The 16,630-nt window shown below is 44.1% G+C and overlaps 1 protein-coding gene across 1 annotated transcript in view; it reads right to left on the bottom strand.

The window, feature by feature from the left end:
• LOC126426677 (E3 ubiquitin-protein ligase MIB2) overlaps positions 1–16,630 on the bottom strand; it is a 224,885-nt gene that overhangs the window by 170,801 nt on the left and 37,454 nt on the right. Inside the window, exon 5 of the mRNA XM_050088569.1 lies at positions 1,612–1,797. Coding sequence (XP_049944526.1) covers positions 1,612–1,797 — 186 coding nt within the window. The remainder of the gene's footprint in view (positions 1–1,611; positions 1,798–16,630) is intronic.

The raw sequence follows: 16,630 nt of genomic DNA, 5'->3' as shown, positions 1-16,630 counted from the left end.
AACTATCACACAAATTCAAACTGCTTTCCAACATGGTCCTACAAAACTGACTCATAATTCCAGTGAGGAGTTACAACTGCTTACAACATCAATTTGGCATGTTTCAAAATGTCAGTTGGTTATGAAGCTGTAAACGCTACAGCTGTTACAGGCTCTATGTCATGATGACAGACGCAAAAATGTGGCTTTTTCTGACGAGTTTCAGAATGCTATTGACAATGATAACACTTTCACCCAACACATCACGTTAAGTGATGAAGCAACTTTCCACATTAGGGAGAAGTAAACAAATGCTATTTGATACAAGATACAAGGGACGCATCAGAACATGGAAATATGGTAAAAACCATCTTAAACAGGAATACCACAGAGCAAGCTCCATTGAAAAAGATATGAACATCAAAAGAAACAGTAAAGACAGACACCTTCTTCCTTTCCAAAAAAAAAAAAAAAAAAAAAAAAAAAAAAAAAAAAAAAAAAAAAAAAAAAAAAAAAAAAAAAAAAAAAAAAAACCCCTCCCTTGTAGAAAAAGCACTGAAACAAAATAAACTGTTGCTCAATGACCAAATAAATATTGGAGAACCAGACACTATATAAAATGACAAAAATAAAATAAAAAAGAGTGGCCTTTTCCATTATTCTTCACCATCTTTCACTGAAGCCCCTCTCCCCCGCCCCCTTCTTGCCCCTCACTTTTTCCTACTAACTCACTCTCCAGCACACTACTTTGCACACGTGTCTGCTCATCTTTGCTCACCACGTACATATCAGTCAGAAATTGCTTAATGAAGTCGACAATGATCCAGAACTTCTGATGGAGGGTACAACAGGTGATGAAACATGGGTATACGGGTGTGACATTGAAACTGAGGCCCAAATGTCCCAATGGAAAGCGTCTGAAAAAAAAAAGAGACAAGTTTTTACAATGGAATAGTAGATCATGAGTTCCTGCCTTATGGTTGTATGGTCAATAAGGAATACTACCTCGAAATTATGTGCCATTTACATGGAGGAAACCGAAGAAAACAACGAGAATTGTGGCAAAACCACTCGCAGAAATTGCTTCATGATTATGCTCCTGCTTATACATCTATGCTTGTTTCTGATCTTTTGGGGGGGGAGAGGGGGGGGGGGAGAAAAAATTGTTATGTTGCTTCAGGCATCACATACACCAATCGTGGCCCTCTACTACTACTTTCATCGCCCGAGGATGAAGAGAACAATGAAGGGACACAATTTTGCCACCAATGATGAGACGAAAACAGAATCGCTGAACACCATAATGAAAGGCGAGTTCCAGAAGTGCTTCCCAGATTGGACAAAGCACTGGCACTGGTGTATTGTATCTGGGGGGGAATTACTTTCAAGGGGACAAAGTAGTAGTTGGTAGTGAATAAATGAAGTTAATTTAAGAAAAACAAAAATTCCTGTTACTTACCAATCACACCTCGTATGTATGTGTGTTCACATTTCCACTCCTAAAGTTGAAGCAACTGGTCACATTGGACTACGCATCACCCAATTATGTTCAATGAACACAATCAGTAGTGAAAACTGAAGCACTTTAAGCTGTAGCTGAGATTCTCAGTACCCTACCACGACTCCACGTACCGAGCACAGGCAAGTGATCCCTGTAGTAGGAGCCTCCCGACGCCTCCTGCACACACTTCAGGTCCACCTTGCCGCGGTGCCCGACACGGTACACGTTGGTCGAGCCCGACGTCCACGTCACGTTCGCCACCGACCGTCCCGATTCGTTGTCCCAGCCGTGAATGTCGATCACTCTACCGGTCTTCCCTGTAACGTGTGTGAAAGTGAATACCTCGCCCTCGCACTTTCAAACAGTTATGTGCCAGCAATCGAACAAGGTTACAGGTAGTCATCTTCCATTTTGCAGTTGCAGGAAGAAACAGAAATTCATATGGCAGACTGAAGAAACTTCATACTACACTTAGTCAACTTAAATAATTTTTTTATTTTTCAGTTTTGAGGCCATCTCCAGGTTAGCAAAATATTAATTATCTGAATGTCATAGATACAGTTGACATAGCACATACATCTCTCACAGCACTTTTCACAAGATATATACCGACTATAAATTATTTAATGCATAGCTATACACAAGTACGAATCACAGAGAATGTAAAAGAATACTCAAAATTTTGATCATTGCGAAAACACCCCCTTGGGGTATGGAGGTACACACATTTTTAAACTGACTTACTCCAAGCTGACAGATTGGTTGTACTAAAAATGACAAAGTTATGTTCTGCTCCTAGCCACCTTAGATCTCCAAACTAAATGTGGATTTATTTTTATGAGATTCATTTGAAAGACTTTGTGCATATGCCTCCTTCGTTGAAAACAAATCCGAAACAACGTTCGCGTTCGTAATGCACTCACATCAGTGTCTCCACATTTGCTTCAGAATGTATGGTGTGAAGCTGAACATCTCTTAGATACCCAGGGGAGTCACTCAGAACTTCTCTAATGCATGTAAGAAAAAAATTGAAGTTTTTTCCATTCTAATTGTTGTACAACTATGCATAATTTGGTTATAGCCATTTCTAATTAGTATGGTATATTCATTTTGACTTGCACTGTATAAATAAAATACAAGGAGCAAAACATTATCTTCAATTTTCACAGGAATCACTGTACATATCAAAAGACACGAAATGGATGCAGCAGTTGAGAAGGGAGTGAGACAGGGTTGTAGCCTCTTCCCAACATTATCCAGTCTGTACATTGAACACACAGTAAAGCAAACCAAGAATAAATCTGGAGAGTGAATTAAAGTTCTGGGAGAAGAAATAAAAACTATACTGCTCACCAATGACATTGTATTTCTGTCAGTGATGGCAAAGGAATTTCACTGAACAGAATGAATAATGTCTTGAAAAGAGGTTACATGTTAATCATCATCAAAAGATAAACAATAGTAATGGGGAGTAATTGAATTAAATCGGGTGACAAAGAAATTACATTAGGCACTCAGTTATTAAAAGTAGCAGTTTATTTTTGCTATTAAAATAACTCACAGTCCCAGTAGTAAAGAGGATATAAAATGCAGACTGGCAATAATAAGAAAAACTTCCCTGAAAAAGAGAAACGTTTTAGCAATGAGTACAAATTTAAGTATAAGGAATATTTGTCTGGAGTGTAGTGTCACAATGAAGTGAAACATAGCTAATAGAAAGGGATAAGAAAAGAAGCTCTTTCAATGTGGTGCACTACAGGAGAATGCTGGTCTATGTCTACTCAGTGTCTCTGAATAAACTGAAGAATGCAATAACCAACTACAATAAACAAAAATATAAATTGTAATGTTTTATGAAGTTGTTAGGTTGACTCTTGCGGCATACTGTATTAGAATAGGTCAGTTTTGTATAATCCCGTCCATTACTAAATTAATAACTTAAATGAATGCCTCCATTTAACATAATTATAACTTAATTAGAATACCGTAACATTGTAACTATAGATGCATATAAGCTTTATATGATTACACCATTTACAGGTTAACACGTTTAAAAGTGAGCAAATGCTTCTGTCTATTTTTTTGGATGGGTAATTAGAAGGTACTGATTGAACTGGGAAGAAAAGGTCTTTATGGTACAACTTGAGTAAAAGAAGGAATCATTTGATAGGACACTTCCCGAGGCTTCAAATAATAGTCAATTTGATAATGGAAAAAAAGATTGGAGAGGTAAATATTGTAGAGGGAAACCCAGGTTTGACTATAGCAAGCAGGTTCGAATGCATGTAGTTATGCAGACATGAAAAGGCTTGCACATGATGGACTAGCATGGAAAGCTGGATCAAACTAGTTTTAAAGCAAGAGACAACAACAACAACAACAACAACAACTAGTTGCACACTAATAATTCCATAGAGAGCAGTTTCATTTCATTTGTGTAGAGGTGGTTGGGTGACAACAATATTGAAATACATGATTAGGCTAGGCCATCTGAAAATATTTTGATGTATGAGTATTATAACAATTTTTTCCTCTTACAGAATGAGAACTTCCCTAATTTAACATAAACAGAAATCCTGGGAGAACGACATGTATGATCCACAAATCTAAATTCTACTCATATCATCTTTATTATTCTGTACCAGTTCTCAGAAATCTATATACACTATGTAATCAAAAGTATCCAGACACCTAGATGAAAATGACGTACAAGTTCGTGGCACCCTCCATCGGTTATGCTGGAATTCGATATGGTGTTGGTCCACCCTTAGCCTTAATGACAGCTTCCAGTCTCACAGGCATACGTTCAGCCAGGTGCTGGAAGGTTTCTTGGGGAATGGAAGCCCATTCTTCACAGAGTGCTGCATGGAGGAGAGGTATCTACATCAGTGGGTGAGGTCTGGAACGAAGTCGGCGTTCCGAGACGTCCCAAAGGTGTTCTATAGGATTCAGGTCAGGACTCTGTGCAGGCCAGTCCATTACAGGGACGTTATTGTTGTATAACCACTCAGCCACAGGCCGTGCATTATGAACAGGTGCTCAATCGTGTTGAAAGATGTGATCGCCATCTCCGAATTGTTCAACAGTGGGAAGCAAGAAGGTGCTTAAAACATCAATGTAGGCCTATGCTGTAATAGTGCCATGCAAAACAACAAGTGGTGCAACCTTCCTTGATGAAAAACACGACCACACCATAACGCCCCGCCTCCAGCATCACACACGCTGGTAGATGACGTTCACCGGGAATTCACCATACCTACACCCTGCCATTACATCATCACATTGTGTACTGTGATTCGTCACTCCACACAATGTTTTCCCAGTGTTTACACTCCTTACAGCAAGCGAGGCATCATCTGGCATTTACTGGCATGATGTGTGGTTTATGAGCAGCCGCTTGACTGTGAAATCAGAGTTTCCTCACCTCCCGCCTAACTGTCATAGTACTTGCAGTGGATCCTGATAAAGTTTGGAATTCCTGTGTGATGTTCTGGATAGATGTCTGCCTATTACACATTACAACCCTCTTCAAACGTGGGCGGACTCTGTCAGTCAGCAGACGAGGTCGGCCTGTACGCTTTTGTGCTGTACGTGTCCCTTCACAGTTCCACTTCACTATCACATCGGAAACAGTGGACCTAGGGACGTTTAGGAGTGTGGGAATATTGCGTACAGATGTACGACGCAAGTGACGCCCAATCACCTGACCACGTTCGAAGCCCGTGAGTTCTGCGTAGCGCCCCATTCTGCTGTCTCACGATGTCTAATGACTACTGAGGTCGCTGATTTGGAGTACCTGGCAGTAGGTGGCAGCACAATGCACCCAATACGAAGAACTTATGTTTTCGGGGTGTCCAGATACTTTTGATCACGTAGTGTATCAGTAGTTTTGTGTGTGAATTGAGGTTTCACATTAATAAAAAGTGCCACCTGACATCACAGACTCTGGCTGAATGTCAACATACAAGGGATGCAACACGGACCACTGATCAGATCACTGTGTGAGTATCGAGACACTCGGGCCAGAATTTCTGTCAACAGCGTGCACTGTCTCCGACATTACGTGACCTACCAATGAAATGTAACCATTCCTGCTTTCACAATTTGTAACTGCACATTTCGATTCATTTGTCTTCCGATTGGTTTGATGCCACCTGCCACGAATCCTTCTCCTGTAGCAATCTGTTCATCTCAGACTAGCACTTGCACCCTGTGTCCTCAGTTATTTGCTGGATGTACTCCAATCTTTGTTTTTCCCTACAGTTTCTACCCCCTACACCTCCCTAAGAACCAAATAGGTGATTCCCTGGTGTCATAAGCCTTGACCTTATTTCTTATCTTACTACGAGGCTGGTTTGAAAAGTTCTTGGAATCACCACGAGAGGCCAGCACTACTGCAATGAGTTGTTCACATGATGTTCATCCGGATGTTGCCCGTATACATGTGCTCTTAGAAGATAACTGTGGCGGTGACATGGCCCTGTTATTGTTCCCGCACGGTGATTTGCGAAGATGGGGGAAAGAAAAAAAAAAATTCGAGATTCGAGCAGTGATTAAGTACTTCGTAAAGAAATGTATGAAAGCAAAGGATATTCGTGCCAATTTCCAGAATACACTGGGGGATTCTGTTCCTTCATATTCAACTGTTGCCAAGTTGACACACGAATTTAAATTCGATCGGGAGAGCTCAGATGACGATCTGTGCAGAGGTCGGCCGAGATGTGTCACTACTCCAGAAATCATTGCAGAAGTGCACGAAATGGTCACGGAGGATCGCCGATTGAAAGTGCGTGAAATTGCTCACACCTGCCAGATGTCACCTGAAAGCGTGTATCTCATTTTAACTGAAGAATTAGAAATGAAAACATTATCTGCAAGATGGATGCCATGACTCTTGACGTGTGCCAGCACACGTGTGCCGTCACCGTGGCAATATTATGCAAACTGAGATATGAATTGTTGCCACCACCCGTCTTGTTTACCTGATATGGTTCCGTCAGACTTCCACCTCTTCCCAAAACTGAAATTTTTTCTTGGTGGATGAATATTCACTTCAAACAAAATATTGATAGCCGGAGTTGACAACTATTTTGCAGGCCTGGAGCAAACTCATTTTCGAGATGGGATCAAAGCACTGGAACATCACTGGACCAAGTGCATTAATCTACAAGATTAATCTACAAGAAGACTACATTGAAAAATAAAATAGTTTCAGTGCTGTAAGTGCTTTTTTTCTATTCCGTTCTGAGAACTTTTCAAACCACCCTTGTATTCCACCTGATTTTCAACATTCTTGTATAGCACCGCATCTCAAATGCTTCAATTATCCTCTGCTGCAGTTTTCCCACTGCCCACAATCCATTACTATATACCGCTGTGCTCCAAATGTACATTCTCTGTGCCGTAGGGCTTTGTCTCTAACGGCAGTGTCGAAGTGTAATACCACACCCCCTTTGTGATCCTATATCCTTTTACCAGTCTGATCCCCACTCTCCTGAAGAGGGCATATGTGTAATATCAGTATGCTACTTTGATTTTGTCTTTTCTGGTTATCTGGATTCAAATACACTGAAGATTTTCTTTTGCAGCAAATTAATAATCTGCATTAATTTAAACTATTGTTTTGACATTGTTTATCTTGGGCCTCACCAATATGCAGAATGAAGGAAACATGTTGGGTTAAAAGCTGATGTACTATCACAATTTGTACATTATACGAACTTCAGGCACATGATACGAATATAACTGCTATTGTAATTATGGAGTAATTAACGATTAACGTTTCAATATTTGTAGTCATCAAAAGACAGCTATTTTTATGTTTTCAAACTAAAAAAGAAATTGTATCCATAATCGTAATATGACATGATAATTTTTCAGTCAGGATTAAGCCTAATGGAATTGTAATTACAACTATACAGAAACGTAAAGTTTTTACTCGTACAAAATTTAATTAATTGAATCTCAGCCTTTCATTAAACAAAACTAATCCCTCTGTTCATCTGAAAATGATGGGATTATTATCTTTTAAGTAAGTAAAATAATATATGCAAATTAACCAAATATATTGCTGTAATGATAAAACGTGAAATTTACAGTCCTAATAGAAACAGATTCTTTCCTGTCTTTGAATGAAATTATTCAATGTTATTTCACGTAAATTTCTATGTAATTTTGGAAGACGTATGTAAAAGTTTTAATTGTTAAACCTAAAAATTTAATCTGTAACAATGTCAGTACTTGTTTAAATTCACATAAATAAAGGTGATTTGTAAGCTGCCATATCTCTGTTGGGGTTCAGTTTGACAGCAGTCACAAGACAGTGTTAAGTCAATTTTACATGTAGTTTGCCCCCGAACATCTAGCGTGCGAAATGAAACTTGTTGTGAACACGAATTCCTGGAGCTTATTTCTTCCATTGCACGATTCCTTAGTGGTGATGCAGTAACATCAAGATGAACCTACGGCAGCATTAAGAAGCAGCACCCTGGATTACACATGATATGTATCATTTATTTGGTGGAGGATATCCGTAATATGACGTGGTATTCCGTTTTCTTGTGTTAAGCAACGATACACATCGCAAACCTGACCATACAAAATCATTTTTTGCCACGTTATATTACAGATGGCTGTAAGAGCACTCACATTTACGCCAATTCACAACAAAATGATGTAACTGTCTTTTTTTTAAAGAACTGTTCTGTATCTGACTGTTCTGATATTTGACAGTTACAACATTACGTAACAAATCTCTTATTACCCAGAACAACATGTTTAAAGTGAATCTCAGACCAGCACAAATGAGATTTTTTTTTTTTTTTTTTTTTTTTTTTTTTTTTTTTGTTTGTGGTTTTAGGGCGCAAAACTTCTATGGTCATTAGCGCCCAGCCCGTGACGTAGAAAACAGGAAAAAAACGAAATTTAAAATCAGCAGCAATGGAAACAAAGTCAGAAAATTTGAGAAACTAAAGGCAGAAGGAATGCTTAAAAGTCCACTATAGAAAGGGGTTGGTTGTCCCCCAAAAAAAAGCTTCAAATGACTGACGTCATTTCACTGTCACTAATAAACTGTAGAACGCGGTCAGCTGAGCGCGTGTCATCTGCTAAAATCAACGATAGATCAGGCGATAGCTGTAGACGGGAGCGTAACGGATTAAAATAGGGGCATTCAATTAAAAGGTGTCTGACCGTCCACAGCTGAGAGCAGTGGGGACAGAGTGGGGGAGGATCACCGCTTAAAAGATGTCGATGACTAAAAAGACAGTACCCTATCCGGAGTCGAGCTAAAATTACCTCCTCCCGACGACGCGTTCGGGAGGAAGAGGTCCAAGCGCAAGGAAGGGCTTTCACTTCCCGCAATTTATTGTGGGGAAGTGTTGACCAATGCGCATGCCATAAATGAGTAACTTGGCGACATAAACCGCTCCGTAGATCGGTAAACGGAAGAGACTGAAGAGCTGGCCGAGGAAGAGAGACTGCAGCCTTGGCCGCTATATCGGCCGCCTCATTTCCACAGATACCAGCGTGTCCCGGGAGCCAGAGGAACGCCACTGAGACGCACCCCAGGTGGAGCAAGCGCAGACAGTCCTGAATCCGGTGGACCAGAGGGTGCACAGGGTAAAGAGCTTGGAGACTGAGGAGAGAGCTGAGAGAATCTGAGCAGATTACATACTGTATCCGCTGATGGCGGCGGATGTAGTGGACAGCCTGGAGAACAGCGTAAAGCTCCGCAGTATAAACCGAACACTGGTCGGGAAGCCGAAAGTGATTTGGGGTGTCGCCAACAATATAGGCACTACACCTAACGATGTTTTCGAGCCATCGGTGTAAATAAATGTGGCTTCCGTCATTTGTGCACATAGAGCAGCAAATGCCCGACGGTAAACAAGTGTAGGGGTACCATCCTTGGGAAATTGACATAGGTCTCTGAGCAAGTCGATCCGGGGACGGAGCCAAGGCGGTGCTGTACCCCAAGTTGTCAAGAAGGTTTTAGGAAAGCGGAAGGAAAGAGAATGGAGCAGTTGACGGAAGCGGACTCCCGGGGGTAGTAGGGAGGAGTAGCGGCCTGCATACCCGACATCAAAGGAGGCGTCGAAAAAAAGGTTATGGGCTGGATTAGCAGGCATGGAAGACAGATGGCTAGCATAACGACTCAGAAGGACTGCCCGCCGATTGGACAGCGGAGGTTCAGCAGTCTCAGCATAAAGGCTTTCCACAGGGCTGGTGTAAAAAGCTCCAGACACTAAACGTAATCCACGGTGGTGGACAGAGTCGAGACGCCGAAGAATAGACGGCCGAGCAGAGGAGTAGACTATGCTTCCATAATCCAATTTCGAGCGCACTAAGGCGCGATAGAGGCGGAGAAGGACCACTCGGTCCGCTCCCCAAGACGTACCATTCAGGACACGGAGGGTGTTAAGGGAACGCAGACAGCGAGCCGAAAGATAGGAAACGTGGGAGGACCAGCACAGTTTTCTGTCAAACATAAGACCCGAGAATTTAGCGACATCGGAAAACGGAAGGTTGACAGGACCTAGATGTAAGGAGGGCGGAAGAAACTCCTTACGTCACCAAAAATTAACACAAACGGTCTTACTGGGTGAGAAACGGAAGCCGGTTTCGATGCTCCACGAGTGGAGGCGATCGAGACATCCTTGAAGACGTCTTTCAAGAAGGCTGGTCCGTTGAGAGCTGTAATAGATCGCAAAATCGTCCACAAAGAGGGAGCCCGAGACATCAGGAAGGAGACAATCCATAATTGGATTAATGGCGATGGCAAACAGTACAACACTCAGCACGGAGCCCTGGGGTACCCCGTTTTCTTGGGAGAAAGTACGGGAGAGAGTAGTGTTCACCCGCACCCTAAATGTGCGCTCTGCCATAAATTCGCGAAGAAAAAGGGGCAGCCGGCCTCTAAAGCCTCAAGAGAACAGTGTGCGGAGGATGCCTGTCCTCCAACAGGTATCGTATGCTCTCTCCAGATCAAAAAATATTGCTACCGTTTGGCGTTTCCGGAGAAAATTGTTCATGATATAAGTGGAGAGAGCAACAAGATGGTCAACAGCAGAACGATGCTTTCGGAATCCGCATTGGGCTGGTGTTAAAAGACTGCGGGACTCCAGCCACCAAGCTAAACGGTAATTCACCATACGCTCCAAAACCTTACAGACACTACTCGTGAGAGAAATGGGGCGATAGCTAGAGGGGAGATGTTTGTCCTTTCCAGGTTTCGGAACGGGAACGACAATAGCTTCCCGCCATCGCCTGGGAAAGGTACTGTCGGTCCAAATTCGATTATAAAGGCGAAGGAGGTAACGCAGGCTATGGGTTGATAAATGCAGCAACATTTGGACATGGATACCATCCGGTCCTGGGGCGGAGGAGCGAGAAGAATAGAGTGCATGTTGGAGTTCGCGCATGGAGAAAACAGTATTGTAGCTTTCGCGATTTTGAGAGGAGAAAGCAAGATGTCGCACTTCCGCTGCACGTTTCTTCGGGAGAAACGCTGGCGGGTAATTTGAAGAGCTCGAAATCTCAGCAAAGTGCTGACCCAATGAGTTAGAAATTGCGACGGGGTCCACTAAGGTATCATGCGCGACAGTGAGTCCAGAGACCGGGGAGAAACTAGGCGCGCCTGAGAACCGTCGAAGCCGACTCTAAACTTCCGAGGAGGGAGTGAAGTTGTTAAATGAGCTAGTAAAGAATTTCCAGCTTGCCTTCTTGCTATCGCGGATGACGCGACGGCATCGCGCACGGAGCTGCTTATATTGGATACAGTTGGACAAAGTTGGATGGTGACGGAAAATGCGAAGAGCACGTCGCCGCTCACGTATTGCGTCACGGCATGCCTCGTTCCACCAAGGACTTGGGGGCGCCGGGGCAATTCGGAGGTGCGTGGTATTGAACGTTCCGCAGCTGTGAGAATAACGTCGGTAAAATGTGTGACCTCATCGTCGACGCTGGGAAAGCGACGGTCATCGAATGTCGCCAGAGACGAAAAAAGTGTCCAATCGGCTTGGGCAAACTTCCAGCGTCGCGAGCGCATATATGGCAGTTGAGGCTGCAGTCGAAGAACACATGGAAAGTGGTCACTCGAGTGTGTATCATCAAGGGCGAACCATTCCAAGCGCCGAGCTAGCGGAACAGTACCGACCGCAAGGTCCAAATGAGATAAATTTGCCGTGGAGGCAGACAAAAATGTGGGGACCCCAGTGTTGAGGCAGACTAGATCCGCTTGGTGGAAGACGTCTAGCAATAGTGAGCCACGTGGACAAGGATGTGGAGATCCCCAAAGCGGGTGGTGGGCATTGAAGTCCCCAACCAGCAAATAGGGGGGTGGAAGCTGATCAAGAAGATGAAGGAGATCAGCTCGTGCCATTGGTGTAGACGATGGAATGTATACCGCACAAAGAGAGAACGTGTATCCAGAAAGGGAAAGACAGACGGCGACAGCTTGGAAGGAAGTGTTTAAGGGGATTGGGTGATAATGGAGAGTATCATGGAGCAGAATCATGAGTCCTCCATGGGCTGGAGTGCCTTCAACAGAGGGGAGGTCATATCGGACGGACTGAAAATGAGGGAGAACAAAGCGGTCATGGGGACGCAGCTTTGTTTCCTAAAGACAGAAGATGACCGGCGAGTAGGATCGTAAGAGGATCGACAATTCATCCCGATTGGCGCAAATGCCGCGGATATTCCAGTGGATAATGGACATAGGGTGAACAGAAAATGGAGGAACGTGACCAAGGGTGCTGTCAACTCAACGACTGCTCAGAGCTTGCGACCGACAGCATGGAATGGCATTCAGTCGAAGGCAGAAGATCCTGATCCATAGGTTGGTCAGGAGCAGCTCCTGCCACCAACGATCGGCCAGTTGACCGGCCACCAGCAGTGCGCCTCGGCGACACAGAAGATGGCCGAGGGCGATTTCCGCCAGGTGGTGCTGTAGATGGGACACGCCTTGGCGGAGAAGGAGAGGAACTGTGTTTCTTCGTAGCCTTCTTGGAGGTATGTTTAGATGAAGGAGGAACCGATGGTTGTGAAGTTGCAGTACGTAAAAACTCTTCACGAGAATGCTCTTTTTTCGAAGACTTGGCGTCTGACTTGTGGGTTCGAGATTTAGCAGAACCCGACGAAGGGTGAGCCATAGAGTGGGCAGGCGAAAGAGGTGAGGTTGAACGGGCGATCTTTGCGCTGGCCGATCTGACGACCGTGGTACCAAATGTAAGGTCGCAAGTCTGCGTGGCCGCCTCCTTTGTTGGCCGAGGAGAAGCAAGGACAGTGCTGTATGTTCCTTTCTGAGGCACGGTGGGCTGTCGACTGGCGAGTAACTTTCGAGCAGCAAAGGTCGACACCTTTTCCTTCACTCTTATTTCCTGGATCAGCTTTTCGTCCTTAAAAACAGGGCAATTGCGAGAGGAAGCAGCGTGGTCACCCATACAGTTGATGCAGCGAGGGGATGGAGGTGGACAAGCACCCTCATGGGCATCCCTGCCACACGTAACACATTTGGCCGGATTGGAACAGGACTGGCTGGTGTGATTGAACCGCTGACACCGATAGCAACGCGTAGGGTTTGGGACATAAGGGCGAACGGAAATTATCTCATAGCCTGCTTTGATTTTTGATGGGAGTTGAACTTTGTCAAATGTCAAGAAGACAGTGCGGGTTGGAATGATGTTCGAGTCAACCCTTTTCATAACCCGATGAACAGCCGTGACGCCCTGGTCAGACAGGTAGTGCTGAATTTCTTCGTCAGACAATCCATCGAGGGAGCGTGTATAAACGACTCCACGCGAGGAATTTAAGGTACGGTGCGGTTCCACCTGGACAGGGAAGGTGTGGAGCAGAGAAGTACGCAGCAATTTTTGAGCCTGGAGGGCACTGTGTGTTTCTAACAACAGGGTGCCATTCCGTAATCTGGAACAAGACTTTACAGGACCCGCAGTTGCGTCGACACCTTTCTGAATAATGAAAGGGTTGACCGTGGAAAAGTCGTGACCTTCGTCAGACCGAGAAACAACAAGGAACTGTGGCAACGATGGAAGAACCGTCTGTGGCTGAGACTCAGTGAACTTACATTTGTGAGCAGACATAGTGGAAGGTGAGGAAACCATTGCGGAAGAATCCCCCATGATTACCGGCGTCTCCGATGGCGCGCTCCTCCCTTGTGGGGGCCCTCACCGAGGGCACACCCGCCTTAGGTGACTGTTCACACCTCAGGTCACACCTCCCGACAAACGGACGGAGGGACCAATCGGCACTTTCGGAAGGTATCAGCTCGGGTAATCACCCCTCCCTGGGCCTGGCCGTTACCAGGGGGTACGTACGTGTCCTACCTGTCTACCCGGGGCGGGGAATTACGCGTTACCCCGTCACCGGCTACGCATGGAAGTGCGTGGGTCGGCCTTCAGACACGCACAGGGAGGAAGAAAGAGACAGGGAAAGGAAAGAAGAGAGGTCTCAAACGCCGCAGCGGAGAAAAGGGGAAAGAGAAGAGGTAAAGAGAAGAGGTAAGGAAAAGAGAAGGACGAAGAAAGATGAAGACATACAAGCAAGGAAGGCGAAGAGTGCGGTACATTTACAAGCGTCCGTCTCCGGACGTAGGCACAAACCATACTCCCAGAGGGGGAGAAAGGGAAGGAAAGAGCCAGAGGTGAGGGGGGGGGGGGGGGCCAAGATGGGGGATGGGGAAGGATACGGAAAGGGAAGGTATGCAGCCCGGAAAGGAAGGAAGGCCACATTAGCTCGGGGTCCCGTGCTCGCTACACACGTATCCACAAAAGAGTTGTGGATCCCCTGGGGGGCAGCACAAATGAGAATGACATTTCTCCCCATCTTCTATCAACTGTTTCTGCCAGTGTTTACATTATTGGCAGGGTTGCTTCCTCTATGCCTTCCAAAATACTGCCAAGACACAACACTGAAGTACGAACGCCGCTACCACAGCAGGTAGAGACTTTTGACAGCAGCACACATTCCAATGTCCTGTGCTAGCACTTCACTCACTCACGGTCTCAGCACAAACCAAAATCGAAGTGCGCACAGTGGAAATTCTCTAGAAGCTAGCTACGTAAACAACGTTTTTACACTCTCAAGAACATCTTCCACTAAGCCAGAAGTACAACAGCAGAAAATGCTACTCTGAAGAAGCTCATCTTACACTACACAGTAGTTTTCTGTTGGCCAGGAATGCCTTCTTCCTCTGTGCTAATCTGCTTTTTGTATCCTCCTTGCTTCATGTGACATGGGTTATTTTGCTTCCAAGGTAGCAAAATTTTTACCTTCGTGACCACCAATTTTTTATAGTTCCTCACTATTCTCATTTCTGCTACTTCTTTACTGTTGCCCTTTTCCAGTTTACTCAATATATATTCCATATTCATTACACTATTCATTCCATTCAACAGATCATGTGATTCTTCTTCACTTGCACTGAGGATAGCAATGTAATCAGCAAATGTTATCACTGATGTCCTATCACCTTGAATTTTAATCCCACTCTTAAACCTGTCACTGCTTCTTCAATGTACAGCCTGAACAGTAGCAGTGAAAGACCGCATTCCTGTGTTATACCCGTTTTAATCCGAGTAGTTCATTCTTGGTCTTCCAGTTTTATTGCTCCCTCTTGGTTCTTGTGCATAGTGTATATTACCCATCTTTCCTTGTAACTTACTCTTATTATTATCAGAATTTCAAACACCTTGTACTATTTTACACTGTCAAACACTTTTTCTCGGTTGACAAATCCTATGAGCGTGTCTGGATTTCTCTCGAGTCTTGCTTCCATTGTAAAGTGCAATGTCAGAACTTTCTCTCTGGTGCCTTTTCCTTTCCTAAAGGCAAACTGGTCATCATATAACATATACTCAATTTCTTTCCCATTTCTCTGTATCTTATTCTTGTCAGCAGTTTGGATTCGTGAGCTGGTAAGCCGGCCGAGATAATTTCTACGCATATCTGCCCTCGCTATCTTTGGAATAGTGTGGATGATACTTTTTCCGAAAGTCTGACAGTATGTCACCAGTCTCAGATTTTACACTCCAACCTCAACAGCTGTTCTATCCCTTCTACCTTATTTGGTATCAAGTCGTCTAGGTGTCTTAAATTCTGACTAATACAGGATGCTTTATGTCTTCCTCACTGATACCAATTTCTTCTCCTGTCATATCAGTAGCCTAGCCCTTCCCCACAGAGGCCTTCTATGCACTCTTTCTACCTATCCACCCTTTCTTCTGCCTTTAAAAGTGGAATTTCCATTGCACTCTCAATGTCACAACCATTGTTTTTAATTTCACTGAAGGCTGTTAATTTTCTTGCAGCTATTTCAACTTGGCTTCCCTGCACTTTCCATTCATTTTATTCTTAAATGATTTATATTTGTGTATTCCTGTCCTTCCCAGAACATTTTTGTACTCCCTTCTTTCGTCAATCAACTGAAGTATTTTTTTTAAATACTTAAACTTTCTTCACAGTTGACTGCCCAACATCTATGACTGTCCTTTTTAGGGACGTATACTTATCTTCTACTGAGCTCCCTAGTGTGGTATACCTTTACATCTTTAGTGGACTTCAAATGAATCTTATTTTTCCTCAAACATTGGAAAATCCAGGATGGAATGTAACAATATTATGAAAAGAATAGTTGCTACTCAACATGCTGTGGCAGGAGGATTATGGGAACATAGGCTATATCGCAGTGAGAGTTACCACCTGCACAATTCAGAAAAGCTGGTGGTGGTGGGAAGGTTCCACATGGCACAGGCTGTGAAGCAGTCATTGAAATGAAGGACGTCTTGTTGGACGGTGCACTCAGCAACAGGGCAGTCCAGCTGTTACTTGGCCTCAGTTTGTCGGTGGCCATTCGTGAGGACAGACAGCTTGTCGGTTGTCGTGCTCGTGCAGAATGCAGCACAGAGGTTGCAGCTTCACTTGCAGATCCCATGACAGGTCTCACAGGTAGCCCTGAATTTGATGGAATAGGTGATGCTTGTTACCATACAGGAGGATGTATAGGAAGGGTTTTGCATCCAGGTCTATTACAGGAATATGAGCCATGAGGCAATGGCTTGGGAACAGGCATTGTGTAGGGATGGATGAGGATATTGTGTAGGTTCGGTTAGCGGTGGAAAGGATAGTGGTTAGGAT

The sequence above is a fragment of the Schistocerca serialis genome, chromosome 11 (assembly GCF_023864345.2).
Source record: "Schistocerca serialis cubense isolate TAMUIC-IGC-003099 chromosome 11, iqSchSeri2.2, whole genome shotgun sequence".
Classification (NCBI taxonomy): Eukaryota; Metazoa; Arthropoda; class Insecta; order Orthoptera; family Acrididae; genus Schistocerca; species Schistocerca serialis.
Note: the sequence above shows the minus strand (reverse complement) of the source record. Positions and strands in the feature narration are given on the sequence as shown.